This window comes from Eurosta solidaginis, chromosome 3 (genome assembly GCF_040869045.1).
Source record: "Eurosta solidaginis isolate ZX-2024a chromosome 3, ASM4086904v1, whole genome shotgun sequence".
Taxonomy (NCBI): domain Eukaryota; kingdom Metazoa; phylum Arthropoda; class Insecta; order Diptera; family Tephritidae; genus Eurosta; species Eurosta solidaginis.
This window is the reverse complement of record NC_090321.1, coordinates 33,998,511-34,014,916: the sequence shown is the minus strand read 5'-3', so window position 1 is coordinate 34,014,916 and position 16,406 is coordinate 33,998,511. Positions and strand designations below refer to the sequence as shown.

Below are 16,406 nucleotides of genomic sequence, written 5' to 3'. Positions count from 1 at the left end.
GGTGCCCATGTGCTTCAATCGCTTTGACAAGCACTGGTATATGAAATTTAACAGCATTTTAGCAGACACCTGCGGCTTTCTTCAACGACCCTACAAAAATCGTTGGATCATGAGGTCCACTGGAGTACTTACCATTATACCCCACTGTAATGCAGCATGGAGTACTCGCGATTTTTGCAGGGGAGTGTCGCAGTAAGAAAACGGCTGACTGAGGCTGATGTTATTTGAACATTCATGCCTTAAATTTCAAACCTGTCATTATATACTATGCAACATGTTACTAAAGAATTACTAGGCATTTCTTTTAATTTTAAAACCATAATAAGTCGATCGAAAATTGATGCTAAAGACGAGAGCGGGTCATACCAGCTTCTCAAGGCCTAAATACATTCGACTTTGGCGTCGTTTTGGCGCTTACGTTACGTCAACAGCTACAGTCCACTGGCAACGCAACGGAAACGCCAAAGTAATGAAAACGGAGTTCAAAAACTAACATTTTGCTGGCGTTGTCACTTCATTTATTTTTGGTCTATGAATTTTTGCTCGAATTGATTCTGATTTCAATTGAATTTATTAAATTTTCAATAATATCTTCTGTTTTGAATAAAAAGATTGGTTTTTTACTTTTTTCGAATGACAAAAAATCAAAATTTTGAGTTTTACTTTTGCGTTTGACGTGGCAGGAAAAATTTCAAAGTGCGTTCTTTGAAAGTAACGCCAGCGCCAAAACGCCGCAAAAGTCGAATGTGTTTGGGCCTTAAAATTAATACATGATTTTTTTTTTCAGAAAATTACCATCGTTACTTTGTTGAAAAAAACTAAATTAATTGTACTGTGATATTGTTGATTTAACAAAATTGTGTTTGTTTTAATTTTAATTTAATCTAAGACTGAATTTTTTCGAGCAAACTAGAACTAAGATACATTTTTTAACTTAGATCATAATTTAAAATTTTGGACGACTGAAATAACTTTTACTTGTAATGATCCAGCCCTGCAAGCGACTCATTTTTTATTTAAATCATTGTGAATTCATACAAGTGAAAAATCTTTCAAATTATTTATGTAATCGAATAGCGATTGGACAGGTGATCGAACCTGTTTACTATTGTGAACGTTTTTATTAAACATTCGCCACTTGTATGAATTAACAATGATTTAAACTACGTAGATAGATATTTTTTTTTCATTTTTTTTTTTTATTTAATCAAGTTATTGAAATAAAATTTAGAAAAAGTTTTTTTTTAAATGTATATAAAAAATGTGAGAATGACGGAATGATAGAAAAAACCATAAGTAACTGAGAGACAAAGCAGTTCAGACAACACTGGATTGAATGCCTAGAACAAAGACAAGGTAAATTGGTCATACTCCCAGCAACGAGAGTACCAGCCCGACTCATTAATCTAAGCTTTAGAGGACCTACCAACTCTCACATTTTTTTTTTTAAGAAAAATTTTGTTGGGTAAATATTCATCGAAAACAATCGGAAGGAAGAGAGCGGGAAATTTCGGTCGCTTCTTCATAGGAAATGTTCGAAGTACAATAAAAAAAGTAAAAATGGGGCAACTCATTGAAACCTATGTATGTGGAAGCTGATTTCTGATTTGTTTATAAATCTATCTTTTAATCACTCTTAAAATAAACTCATTTTTTACCAGTCTTTCATATAAAGTAAACATATTTTTAGTGCGTAAAAGTGTGGGATTTTCTCTCACAAATAAAGAGAAAATGGGAAAATTATTTCAAGTTTGTGGGATTTTTATCTCGATTCGATGGCATCACTGTTTCCTTTATATATATTGGCAGGACAGTATGCTAAAAATAATGGTGCTTTAAGGCTGATTGCGTACGTTAATGAATTGTGATTATTAATTTAGCTACAAATTTACAATTCTATTATTTTATGAATCTGAAAACTATAGTTATTTTTTTGGAATTGATGAATCAGCTTTGCTTTTTACGAACTTATGTCTCTGTCAGCTTTCGAAATCTTAATGTATGAAGTTTTGACGTTATGAATCTATCAATTTATGAATTTAATATTCTATAAAGCTAGGTATTCTAAATTTATGTCATTCTATAATGTATGAATTTAAAAATTTGTGAAGAAAGAAGTGTGTGGATGAAAGTAAGAAAATATATGATATTATAAAACTAAGCGGTTGTTAAGAACTTATGAATTGATTATATTATGAGTTACTAAATTTATGAATTAATGTATTGTGCCACAATTTCAATACGTCAATTTTATAATTTGACTAACAATGATAACCCTTAACCTAAAAGCTAAAACATTAAATCAAATAAACACAAATTCAGCGATGAAAATTCTTTATGTGTCTAATATAATATTTATTATATAAATTACAGTGTTATGAAACTATTAAACCCTTTTTAGCTATGTATATGAACGACGGCCGATAAGAAGTTTATTTATTTTAAGAGTGATAAAAGTTAAACTTAAAAAAATATCTGTAAAAGTGTGGTAAAAAATAAAACGACATTCACTGTCTGGACTTTTTATTTTCCCCCTTAAAACAAGAATGCATCGATTTATACAATAAAACATGGACTTATTGTTTTTTTTTTTCATAAGAAGTGAACAAACCAGATCATCAACAGTTCAGGATCATTCCGTGAAAACCTCAGAACCATTTCGAAACTGTTCCGGGACAATTTTGGGGCAGTGGAAGCATCCTTACTGATACATTGAAGGGATTATTTTTGGAATGATTTCAAAACTATTTCCGGACTAATTTCAGCAAAGTAAATGGTTTTGAAATGGTCTTGAAATTACCCTGAAGCTTTCCAAAAATGATACCCAAAATAAATCTCGTAGTGTACCCGAAAGGATGCTAAAACTTTCCCGAAAGTCTCGAAATGGTTTAAAGTTTTCCCGAAATGATACCTAAAATTAAATCCAAATTGAATGATCTGGTAGAAGTCTATGCTTTAAGGGAAAAAGTGATAAGCCCAGCTTTTACTGACGCTTTGTCTTTTTACTGCCCTTTACCGGATATGTACATATGGGTAAATCCCAAAAACTTTTACTTTTTTGGATACTCGGGTTTTACACACGGGCAAAAAACTTAAGGACAGAAAAAAGTACAAGGGCATTAAGTTTGACCTTTTGACTATCCGATCTGATGATTTTAAAAATCAAGAAAGTTGATAGTAAGTTTTTGCAGAACTTCGACGCGTAAAAAACGTCGATTTTTACACTTTTTCAAGCGATACCCTTAATTTTTTTTTGTTGAATTTTTTCGATAAAATTTTGAGGCATCGCTGAAACGCTATGGAATTTGAACTAATTGTGGTTTTTGAGACGGAGATTCTAAAAGTATGAGCAAAATTAATGTGCCTCTCCAATACTCAAAACTATCATCAATCAAAGTAGCGATAATTTTTTTTTTTTTTATTTTCAATATTGACTCCCTTTGCTTATAGCTTTTTGAGGCAACTGAGTATTGGAATTTGGATTATGCACGATAATAGCCTATCAGGGACTTAAAATATGTGGGGATTCAAATTCCATGTACCCCTTTCAGTTTTGAAGGTAGAGGCAGAAAAGTGGAAGCACTTGGTTGCGTAAATTTTTTTCAGGAGCATGTTTTTTCGTGGGCAAAGCTACAATTTTACTTTTATCACTTCATACCCGTTTGTTAATTTTTTCTCTACACCACAGTAGTATACCATCAATTGCCTCATCTTGGAATATTCACGCAAGGAAAGTTATTGATGTTTGTACATGGGGCAGATATACGAAATTTCCGACAAAAATTGGCTATCGTCAAAAAGTGCAGACAATTTTTTTTGTTTTTTTTTTTAAACCAGTTTTTATTTAAAATTAAATGAAAATAAACACAAATTTGGTACAAAAATTAAAAAAAAAAAAATAAAATTTTTTTCTACATTTATTGACGATTGCCAATTTTGCCCCATGTACAAACATCAATAACTTTCCTTGCGTGAATATTCCAAGATGAGGCAATTGATGGTATACTACTGTGATGTAGAGAAAAAATTAACAAACGGGTATGAAATATTTGACGGTCACCCGGTTTCATATTTTTGCCGATATCTCTAAAACCGGGTTTCGGGTATCAACAAAATTTTACCTAAATATACCCCATATAGGTATGTACATCCTGATCAAATTTCAACACAATCGGTTAAGAAGTGTTTAAATAAGTAAAAACATTTAAGGTTTTCCGGGTTTATATTTTTCTCAATATCTACAAAATCGGATCTCGGGTATTAAAACTTTTTTTAGCCAAATATGCTTCGTTCACATATCTATATGTTTTTAAAGTTTCAAAAGAATCGGTAGAAAGGTGTTAAAATAAATGTGTTGCAAACTTTGCAGTAAAAAATATTTGGCGGTTATTCGGTTTTATATTTTTACCGATATCTACAAAACCGGGTCACGTGTATCAAAAAAATTGTACATAGCTAACAGCTGCATATATCTCCATATTTTGTTAAAATTTCGATATAATCGGTACAGAAGTGTTGAAATAAATGTATATTTAACATTGTGACATCAATTTATATATATTTTGCTCGATCTTTTGACTATATGTTTGTGAGGCATTATGTAAGACGAGTAACGGCGATGCACTATAACTCCAATTTACCCCTCAATGTTCCTAACAAAAAGATATTTGCGTGATACCATGTTTAAAAAAAAAAATTTTCTCCAAAAAAAACAAAGTTTGGCGGATTTCCCCATATGTATACAAGTTTCACTCTCCAAACAAATCTACCTTTTATCGCCGGCCTTTCATATACATATATTAAATATATCTATTATGAAATATTGTTTGGCTAATATTATTGATATTAGAGAAAAATTACAAAATGGCATACGGCAATGGTTATGCGACACGTTTCTGAATATCACTTATTCATCAGCTTTTCGGGTGTGCTGAGCTTTGAACTCGACTACACCTACATCTATACTGATGCTAAGAGAGATGCCTATATCCACTCAGCCATTTGAATGCCCCACTACCCACATGGTAATTTGTCTCTAATTTAGGGCTTTGTTTTTTGGAATTTATTGAAAAAATGTACTAAGTATGTTAGTAAGAGGAGTATATTTGTTTTGATATCGAACTTGACTTAAAATTTGGTATATGGAGCAATATGTAAATTTTAATCATTTGATAAATTAATTTAGAATTTTTAAAGCATCGTTTCTGTCTTCATAAGTAAATAAATAACTAAATTTTATTATCACTTAAAGATTTAAATAACAATATTTATGAACAAATCTTAAAAAATAAAGAATACTTTACATTCAATCACATAAGGTACTTAAATCTAGCGCAAAATATACATACATGCATAGATAAAAATAATATTTATTTTTTCTATATATATTTTAGTAGTAGTTAAACAACTTGTCTAGAATGCATTTACACATAAAGAAATTTTTTACATTACTTTAAATAGTTTTTGCTGTGTTAAATGCATTGTTTGCCTTTATTTTTCGTTTTAATTCCATATTCTATTTTTCTTTTACCGAACTTCCAAAGGTCGAATTGATAGAAAGCTTCGTTGCGGAGGAAAGTACAAAGGTATTGAATCCATACTTTGAGTGGATAAAAAAGAATAGGTATAATAGTTAAGATCCAAAATTTTACACTGTATAAAATTGAGAAGCTATGGAGTATTTTATATTTATTTTATATGTGTATACTTGGCGTAACAGTAAAGTTTAAAATTGTATAATTGTGCAATACATATAACTTTTTAACAAAATAAAAGCAGACTACAAAGCAATCCGATCTTGCCTTTTCTTATACGGAAATTCATCCGGTAATAGTTCCTTAAGGTACTAATATCACACTCAAAAAAAAAAACACTACATTCCTTCAAAAACTATAAGGAATACCGGTTACCCCGATTATCAACTTCTCTGGTAGTATTTTATACCCAACAAACACAAAACCAGTAGGATATCTTGCTAAGGCGAAGTGTGTTCTTCAAATTCGATATCGTCGCGAAAACTTTTCAATTTTTCCCAATATGATCAGGCTAGTACCTTAATGGTGCTTGTTGCCGGAACGTGCCGAAACTATATCTGGCAAAGAATCATCAACATCGATAAAACTTCCCAAAACCTTCGGGGTGTGTCGTTACAACAACAACAACAGTCAGTTTCCACGAGATTCGCTTAAAACATATATGTTAAAGATTTTTTGGGTTAACTAATTACGAATTTGAAGGCAGCATAGGAAAAAATTTAATAAATATACAAAAATTGGGGATTAATATAACATCAACCCGTTATAACAGAGTCGGGTTAATTTACCCAATCAAACATTTCTGTGCACAAAAAAAAAAGAATTGTTTGTTGAGTTTTTAAAATATTTTTTCTTCCAGTGAAACATTTAGTTTTTGTTTTTGAAATTTTCATAAATGAAACGAAGGTTAGGTTGAACTGTCTGGTCAATAAAGACCTCACATAGACTGAATGTGTCCATAATGTTATCAGAATTCGTTTGACGACCAAACGAAGAACTCCAATCAGGGACCAGGACTCATGTTGATATGAGGCGTTTTCAAAATGTTTTGAATTTATGATCAGATTCTGAAGTAAGGGTTCCTTCAGAGATATTTTAGCATAGAGCGATATTCAGAAGTTTTCAGAGATAGGTCATTTTCGAAACGGTGGCCGAAATAAGGTGATATTAGTCTCAATGGCCAATAGGCGCTTTCACTGAACACAATTTTTTTGATACGTTGCAAACATGTTGCCGTCAGTTGAGTGATAGGAAATAAGTTCTATGATCGGCGAATTGAATTAACTGCCAAACGAAATAACTTTCGTGAAATTTTTAGGAAAATAACTACTTAAATTATTTCTTCACACTTCATTATAATATTAAGAGGAAAAATTGTATAGCACTTTAAAATGTCAGAGAACTTTCAGACAACCGTATAAACACGTTGATCGAATGTAAAGAAAAAAATGTATGCTCCGTGATTTGATGTAAAATCCCAGCCGTTGAATGGATGAAAAATACTCAGCGGAGCGTTCAGAAATTAGCAATCAACAAATGTTGTCAAAGGGGCAAAATCTCTATATTATAACTTTTAGACTATCGATATTGACTTAAACTATCGATAGTGCATTTAATATTACACTATCGATAGTCTATCCATATTTTTTGTAGCTCTAACAGTACGCAAGGTTATCTGTATCGCCTCTCATGCGAGTGGCTTGCTGGGCATTCTAATTCTTTAAACTATCGCCGCAAGACTTAGCTTTTGTTTGTTACTTATTGAGTAGTTACATACAAAGAGTGATACCAGTTTGCAATTATTTTTTTTTTTTTTTTTTTTTCTCTTAAGTTTATGGGACATTTTGGAGTTGAACAATACGGTTAACTCCAAAATGGCGCATAAATTCGAGTTTATGACACAATTTGCGCAGTATACATATAATTTTTATATAACTTTCTTTAAAATTTTATTTTTAACACGCTTATATGAGCTTCGTTTGTAAGTATTGTATATATGTACTCTCTTTTATACACAATAATAAAAAAAATGTTACTTATACGCACCTGTAACCGTATTTTCAGGTGGCACAGTTATTTTTGTATTTAATTGCTATTGTTTTTTTTTTATTCTTCGATCGTTTCTTATTTTTTTTTTTTCTTACTGTATATATACCTATACATATTTGAAAATTATATAAAATTCTTGTTTTACCTCAGTTACATTTTTTTTTTTTTTTTTTTTTGTAGTTTTAGCTTAATTTATTTTGTGTGTAAGTGTGCATGCATATATCTATTATTTAATAATGATATAAAATGAAACAATTATAAATTTGTAACAGTCTCATAGGGTTTGTAGGATTACCCTGATCATAAATTTCATATAATAACTCTATTATTCATAAAAAAACGAAGATTTAAAAAATATTTTCGAAATTACATTTTCCTTCATATATTTTTTCATATTTTATAAATCTGTTTAACTTTTTATGAATAAAGGGATTAGTCTGCAAAAGCTTTTATAATTTCAAATAAGCTTTCTCTACTATCTTTACATATGTTTTTATCAAAAATTATATTTTTTTCTTTCTTTTAAGATTCCTAACATATTATTTAAATATTCTATAGTTTGTATTAGTTACATACATTTTCTTAGTTGCGATTTCTTATAAATATAGTTTTTCATCATATCTCAATGAGTGTAAAAATAAGCCTAAGTGGCAAATTATGTGTAGCGCGGCACGAAGCAACGAGTCACCTTTTTCTGGAGTGAACCAAATTCCTATTATATAAAAGCATTCACTCACTTTAACCCTCCGATAGATTGTGGCAACTGGCCAGACGAGAGGCCATATTTTCGTGAATAACTTTACTGCTACCCACCCGATCATGAAAAGCTTTAGTGACATTTTAAGTTTGGAGGCGGTCTTTATAATAATTTGGAAATCGATATTTTTTTCTTTTTATTTTATATTTTTTTTTTGTACCAGAGTTGATTATGTCACATTTTAGCGTTGTCGTTTGGCTAGACGAACATATTTTTAAGCAAAATTTGTCAATTAAACTTCAAACTTATTTCTGGGTAATCACAGTGTGCGACGAGTTTTCTTCAAAATTTAAATAAAAATTCAGTGTCAAATTTCGTCTGGCCAGACGACAACGCTAAGATGTGTTGAATTTTTTCACCGCTAATCGGATGGTTAACGACTGGATATAAACTGCAGTTTGCAGATTCCGTAATGTTTGACTTAACTTGTTTTTTGACTGCGACTTTTCAGTAGCAGCGAGTTTTATTTGTGACTGTGACTAAACAGTGATAGGGGAGCTTAATCCAAATCTCAGCTCACCAAAAGCGCTCACCAGCGTTATCAAAAAACGCAATAACAGACCCAATCACTGCTCTCACCACAAAAGAAAAATACGTTGGAGTGATTGTGATCTTTCAGCGTTATTGCGAAAAGGTGGCAAATTTTGTCACAGTCAGTCAAAGATGGCCATTTTTTCTATTTAGTCGTTGCGATTTACTCTGATCTTACGGTCGTTGTGCCTAAGTAATAGGTACACTAATATTTACCAACTCTACAGTCAATCTGAGTGTCTTTGTGATTTATATGGTATTATATAGGTAGTTGTGCGTACGAATGCGGCGTAAAGTGTAACGGCATCATAACAAATCTGGCCCTTAATCAATTATATTTTTTTACATAAATAATAATGACTTATGTATCACCATTAAGCCTAGCAAATAAAAACCTAACGAAAAGCAAAGAATAAAAATTATAAAGCTGCAGATTCCGAAGCAGTCAAAGGTTGTTAAGCAATAACAAAAAAAGCTGATATTGTATTATATAAGTAAAATTATATTAAGAAATTTAAAAAGTTCCATTGACACATACAAAGGACTGGACTATACACAAAATAAAAAAAAGTGGAAATATGTTAAAACAAACACAATTAAGTTACATAGCTTACGTACATTCTCACAGAAAAAAAACGTGATAATGCCTACAAATGGTATAATTAGAGAGAGTTGTTAAAAAACAATAGAACACAAAGAATAACTAAAAAAACAGTTGCGTTTGTACTCTAATGCTAAGAACAAACAAAATCTACTTCTACAACATACAGTTAAAATTTAGTAGTTAAATAAAATTCAAATCACAATAAAACTTAAAACATTAAATAACAATTTGCACAAAAACAAAAATCTAGCACTACTTTTTCTAGTTCTAATTAAATTCAACTAGTAGAGTTTGCTTGCAATTTTTTTCTTGTGGTTTGTTTTGTGAATCTTAAAAATTGTTTCCTTAGATTTTTTTTCTTGTATCATTTAAAAATTTATATTAACTAAGTAGTATGCGTAACAATTCAAAATTAAATTTTTTAGTGAGGTATTGAAAGGGAAAAAACCAACAAAAAGCAAAAAGTATCGGCATTGCACTTATGCTGTGCTAAATGTCCTTTGGAAGTAGATGTGTGACTCTTGGGAGAGTTTTTGCAGATTACAAATGTCTCGACTCTTAATTAGACGGAAATAATGAATAAACCATTTATAATATTGTAGTCTAAACTACAAATATTATTGGAAAAAATTACTTAAAATCAAAAGTAATCGCTCAAAATCTGAAGAATACCAAGAACACTCGAGGAATAATTTTTATACGATTTTCGAGGAGCTTGGCAATTTTTGGCGATAACATTGAATACTCTTTAAATTCTGGCAGTGAGAGGACGATTTCTATAAAAAGAAATAAACAGGCGGAAAGTATATAGGCGAAGATAGAGAAGGAAACAGTGAGGGTTATCAGGAGATGGAGATCGATTGTCGGAAGACCGGGAAGAGCTGAAAAGGGTAGGCAGTAAAAGAAGTAAATTATAATATATTTGAAGTTACGAGAGCGCGAGAGAAGAAGATTTTTCCGAGTCTGGGACGGAGGTAAAAAGTGATATTGTACTGTTATAAACCCAGCCCAAGCGATGACGGGTACTGTATGAGTGAGAAATCAATATTCAACAAATCAAACATTTTCGAAGAGTGCTTTGGAATGATAGTCATTGAGTACAGTGATTTCAAGTCGTTTCGGTGTTTAAACTAGAATTTAAAAGAAACGGCCTCTACCCTTCAACAAATCGTGCGACTAGTCTCTGAAGAGATTATGGCTTCTTTAATAGAAAAAAACAGAGATGGTTATAAATAGAGGGGGATCGGTTGTAAGTAGACCAGGAAGAAGGAAAAAGGTGGTGATCAGTAAAGGGAGTAAATATAATGTTATCTGACGGTACGAGGGGGAGAGTGGAGGGTTGTGCCGATTATGGGAAGGACGTGAAGAAAGTGATATTGTACCGGTATATGCAAAGCCCAAGCGGTGTCGGGTACTGTATTCGTGATAAATCAATATTCAACACGATTTTTTAAAGAAAAATTTTTCGTATATTATTGTAGTTGTTTTCGTAATGGTAAACCAGTATTTAAAGGAAACTGTCCTACCCTGCAAAAAATCGTGCTACTAGTCCTTAAAAAGATTATGGCGCCTTTGATCACTTTCATTTCAATGGGCTGTAGTATTTCCTTACTAGTCCCTTTAAGGGTTTAGTTGTCGTTATTCAGTCTTGAATTTTATAAAGTATTCCCGTAGAGGTTGAAAGAGGACCTGTCCGACCGTTCCTAAAGAAAAAAACCTAACTGACAGTGCTCATGGGGCTAAGAGAGTGTGGCGAATTGTATCTCTTTCTTTGTCAAGGGGTCTTAGTTCATACCCACTGGTCCCTTAAGATTATAATTTTGATATTCATTCCTCAATAAATGAAGTATCCCCCTAGAGGTAAATAGAGGATCTGTCCAACCATTCCCGAAAAAAATACCTGAACGACAGTTCTCGTGGGCCTACAAAGAGAATCTGTCTGATAGCACCCGTAGGGTTACAATGAAAATGGAGTCCAAAGAGTATACAACTCCAGTTCTGGCATAAAAAAAAAGGTACAATTAGTCTCTTCTTAGGGTATGTTGAAGAAAACCAAAAATAACCTATCCGATGGTACCCATTAGGGTATAAATAAAATTGGAAAGGTAGCTTAGCCGAATAGTACCCGTAGAGGTATAAAAATGATCAATCCGGTAGTGCATTTTTAAGCATAAAGAGGCACAAATAGTCCATCTATAGGACATGCTCGAACAAAAGATATTAGTTTAACCCATTCAAAGGGATACAAACTTAATATAATCGCATGCTCTTCATAGACCAATTGCATTTTTTGCAGGGCTCCACAGTGTATCCAATTTTCCCTTTTTGGAAGTTTTTATTTTTCCTTTGTGGACTATACATACTTGATTCCTTTTTTTGAAAATTTCACACAACTTGAGGAATTTGGAATGTTTTTGTACTTTTTAACAGCTTGGAATTCGTTTATCGAAAGCTAATAAGAAATATTAAATACTTTCGAAGAACTTCATTTGTTCTATGTAGACTAAAAAAATCAACCACGAGCCACACATTTACTTCCAACAAAAATTTGTATCAACCAATTCCTATATTATTTTCTCAATAAAAAGAGTTAATTATTTTTTAAGTTCATATTTTATCGCTACTTACGATGTCTTCGATTCTCGTATCACATTTTCAGGATCATAGCGACGTATCTCTGATTCACGTACAGCCTCAGTTAGGGACTTAAATACAGTATTGTGTACGCTACAATAAACAAAAGATATAATCATGTTAAGTTATAGTTTCAAGTGAATATAATCAGCGTATTTCACTTACATTGTGAAAAGTACATCTGGCAACAGTGTCGTTATAGGAATGAGTAGCAGACCCAACCAGAAAACGAACGTTGAGAACAGCATGCGATCCATGCCTAAGAACATTGGCGCCAACATAATAGTTGGCCAGAAGTTACTGTAGGTCACCATAAAAATGAACCACATAACAATTGAGCCCCAAATTGAAGCATGCGTCATCCACGTCCAGGAGTTTGTAATAAGACCGGCTTTTAGGCAAACTGTTACAACGACATACTATATGAAGGAAATAAAAATGTTAGATATTGTTAAACATTTATGAATAAACTGAACATTTAAGCATGTTATTTTATACACTAGACTCTCTGAAGAAAGTGCGGTTGCGTCGAAACGCCTAGGAGAATAAAGCAAAATTAAATTTAAAAAAAATTATCAGCAATAAAGCGCTAGCTCAATATCAAGAAATTAAGCACATTCGTGAGTTATTCGTATCTATTTACAAGAATTGAAAAAAGTAACAATAACAGTTCGCCGTTACTATCTTTACCCCTCGCTCACTTACCGTATACACAATATTTCCCAACAGCAAATAATCACTCGTCTTGCCATCATACCATATCGATCCCTTTGCCATCATCATTGGCAGCCAAAAAAGCCACACTGAATGTGAAAGCGCATTAACTATCCACACCCAGAATACTTTTACATTAAATAATTTGGCATCTTGTGACGGTTTATATAGCTGCGGATATTTCAACATCGTTTCCGCAGAACAAACTTTATCGAAAAGACCCAATGCAAATGGTGGTAATGCGGTAAACATAACATTATATAAACCAATTGTCCAACGTTCAAAGAGAATTTGTCCAGACCAGCCCGAATAGATGGCAAACCATAACTCAATCACATACAAGCATACGTTCTTATAAAAACTATACAAAATCAGTTTTGTTATGCGACTATAATTCCATGCGCCATGCACGAGCAACAAACGTTTCAAAAAGCGAAACTGTCCTATGGAATAATCGGAGGCACAGGCTGCCTGCAGCCCTTCAACGCCGGAAATGCCAACACCAACATTAGATTTTTGTATCATAGCCACATCGTTGGCACCATCGCCAATGGCGAGCGTAACAGCACCGGTGGCATGTGTAACGCACTCGACAATCTGTGAAAAGTGTGAGATGAAAGTGGTAATAAGGATTAGGAAAACTTCAAATATGTAGTAGTATACCTCCGCTTTTTGCATAGGCGAGACACGACAACAGATCACCACCCGACATACTAGACAGAGTTCGAGGAACTCTTGTTTCAGGTCACAACTTAGCGCGTATTTCAGTGTTTGACCATCGATCACAAGCGCAACGTTGCAGTCTTTCATGTCGGTGCTTTTCAGCTCGTCCACGTGGCGGTGAATAATGTCGCGTGTGGCCTGTAAAAAAATTCGGTTCAGTTATTAAATCTAGTGACTTTTGATATTTAACTTCTCACACGACGATGCTAGTTTAAACGTCGAATATAAAAATCACCATTCCTCTCCCTATCACTATCCGTATCCTCATACCTATCCCTATTCTTATACTAATCCCTATCACTATCCCTATATTTATCCCTGCTCATATCTCTATCCATTTCCCTGTCTTTATACCTATTCCTATCGCTATGTCCACCCCTATCCCTTATCCTTGTTTCTAGCTCTGCTCCTAATTCTATTCCTTATACTTACTCGTTTCCCATCTCTCTACCTTTATCCCTACCCTTATCTCTATCCCCATACCTATTTTTGTGTATATTCCTACCGCTATCACCTCCCTATCCCTCTCCCAATCCCTATACCCATTCCTTTCCCTATCCTTATTCCAATCCCGACATCAATCCCTCTCACTATCCCTATCCCTTTAGGGGATCATCCATATTTTTTTCATTTTTTCAACTTACATCCAAACTGCCCTCATTAAGTATAATAATATCCATTGAGTGTGAGATGAGTTTGCATGAGTAACCAATATTTATAGCCGTCTCTTGCTTATCGCCCGTCAGCACCCAAATATAAATACCCGCATCCAGTAATGATGCTATCGTCTCTGGCACACCTTCTTGCAATTTATCTTCAATTGCCGTCGCGCCCAATAACACTAAATTGTTCTCAATCAAATTTGATGCATCCTCTACTTTACGCTCACGATATTGCAACGCCGTCGATGCTTTATGATACGTCTCTTTCCACTCATTATAAACTTCCGCAGGTATTACCGAAACAGCACAACATAACGTACGCAAACCTTCCGAAGCAAATTCCTCTAAATGTTGTAAAGTTGTATCACGATGCATTTGACCTTCGGGTGAAAGGCGTTCATAGATCACTGTATCGGCGCCTTTGCAGTAGAGCTTAATTTCGCCATTCGGTGCACGTACTATGACAGACATACGTTTGCGTGTTGACGTAAACTCCAATACATTGAGTATCTCATAACGTTCGATTGTGCCGAGTGCATTAATTTCAACATAGTGTGGTGTGCGTGATTCAAAAACGTAACCGAACATGCGTGCTCCTTCGATGATGGCGCGTTCATCAGGACTTGCGGCGTGATAGATGATGGAACCATCTTCAAATTTTTCTGGTATGACGGTGTGACAAACAGCGAGTAGTGTGAGAAATTCTTTGATTACGGGTGCAGTATTATGTTTGCCAATTAGATTCTATAGCAGCAGAGTGAGGGAAAGAGAAAATGAAATTAGTTTAGTTCTTGCATTTAACAAAAACAAAACAACTCAACCCCACCTGTACGATTGTCGATTCTTCGGGCGTATTACCCGGTTCATACATATAACGCGCCACCGAACACTTCTTAAAAACCATTACATTACGCGTGAGCGTACCCGTCTTATCGGAGAATATATACTTCACCATGCCGAGCTCTTCGTTTAGATTTGAGGTGCGCGCCATAGCTGGTGTATCCGTATCCGCGTAGTACATGTGTATATCAAAATTGATAAAAATGGCCTGAAATTTTACCAAGTTTTAAGAGACTTACTGCAAAAATATAACCGTGCACACCTACCTGTAAAAAACGCACCAATTCCAGCGTCACTTGCAAGGATATCGGTATCAGATTGTTGTAGAGAATGAAGAATGTCAATAAATTATAACCAGCGTTTTCACTTTTGAGGTCCTCTGAAATAAAAAAAAATTGTTAAGATGGCTTTTGAAAACGAAAAACTACACCCATCTTCAGTGTACAATTTAAATTAAGTTGTATTCAATCTAAGCTTGACAAGCCTTGGCGAATAACCGTTCCAATATCTCATTATTTGAAAGATAAGATGCTTGAAAATCTGGAAGGAACTATGTATTTGTCATATTTTTTAGAAGAGCGGGAAGAGCCCCACGCCTTGGGAACAGTTGTACATTGTAATTCGATAATATATGGACTACGCCATTTTTGAAAAACGGGCGGCGTCTTAGCATTTGAAATCAATTCGGGATCGTTCCGGAACTATTCCTAAATAAACTTAGAAGCTTTTTTATACTTTCTGGGCGTTTGGGGATGATATGAAAACTGTCGTTAAATATTGTTTTGGAAAAGAGGGGCTTGGCAAATGATAGAATACGAGGTCTAAATAATTTTTGTGAAACGGGGTTTAGCAACCCGCATTGTCTTCAAAATCATTTCGGAATGGTTTTCGGGACTATCATTGGATCAGTTCGGTTTTTTTTTTTGTCACTGTAGGACTAATTCAAGGTCATTTGGCAATCGTTTGAAGAGCATTTCGAAACTATCTCCGGATCATTTCAGCACTATTATTTAAAATCAGTTCCGTACTTTCCACTATTTTTCATTGTGGGACTTTTTTGGAATAATTTCGGAACCTTTTCGAGAATATCTCCGGATAATAGAGCTTTGCTTTCAATATAAATTTAAAGCTATCTCCAGGTCATTTAGGTATTGTCTTTGGAATCATTTTTGGACTATCTCCGAATCATTTCAGCACTATTCATCATCAGTTTAAAATCATTTACGTACTTTTCCGGGATTAATTTGGGACTATGGCAGGATTGTTTTCAGGATAATTTCGGTACCATCTTCAGGCCATTTAGGTTTTGTTTTTGGGATTGTTTTCAGGATAAAGCGCATCGAAACTGCTGGCTAGTA

At 33.6% G+C, this 16,406-nt stretch overlaps 1 protein-coding gene across 10 annotated transcripts in view; it reads right to left on the bottom strand.

Moving 5' to 3' along the window:
• The window catches only part of ATP8A (ATPase phospholipid transporting 8A1), a 329,156-nt gene that overhangs the window by 32,371 nt on the left and 280,379 nt on the right, over nt 1-16,406 (bottom strand). For all 10 annotated transcript variants that reach the window (XM_067771372.1, XM_067771374.1, XM_067771373.1 and 7 more), the window contains 7 exons: nt 15,315-15,427; nt 15,035-15,256; nt 14,191-14,952; nt 13,487-13,684; nt 12,815-13,420; nt 12,275-12,528; nt 12,104-12,202 (listed from right to left, as the gene is read on the bottom strand). In XM_067771372.1, the coding sequence (XP_067627473.1) occupies nt 12,104-12,202; nt 12,275-12,528; nt 12,815-13,420; nt 13,487-13,684; nt 14,191-14,952; nt 15,035-15,256; nt 15,315-15,427 (2,254 nt within the window). The remainder of the gene's footprint in view (nt 1-12,103; nt 12,203-12,274; nt 12,529-12,814; nt 13,421-13,486; nt 13,685-14,190; nt 14,953-15,034; nt 15,257-15,314; nt 15,428-16,406) is intronic.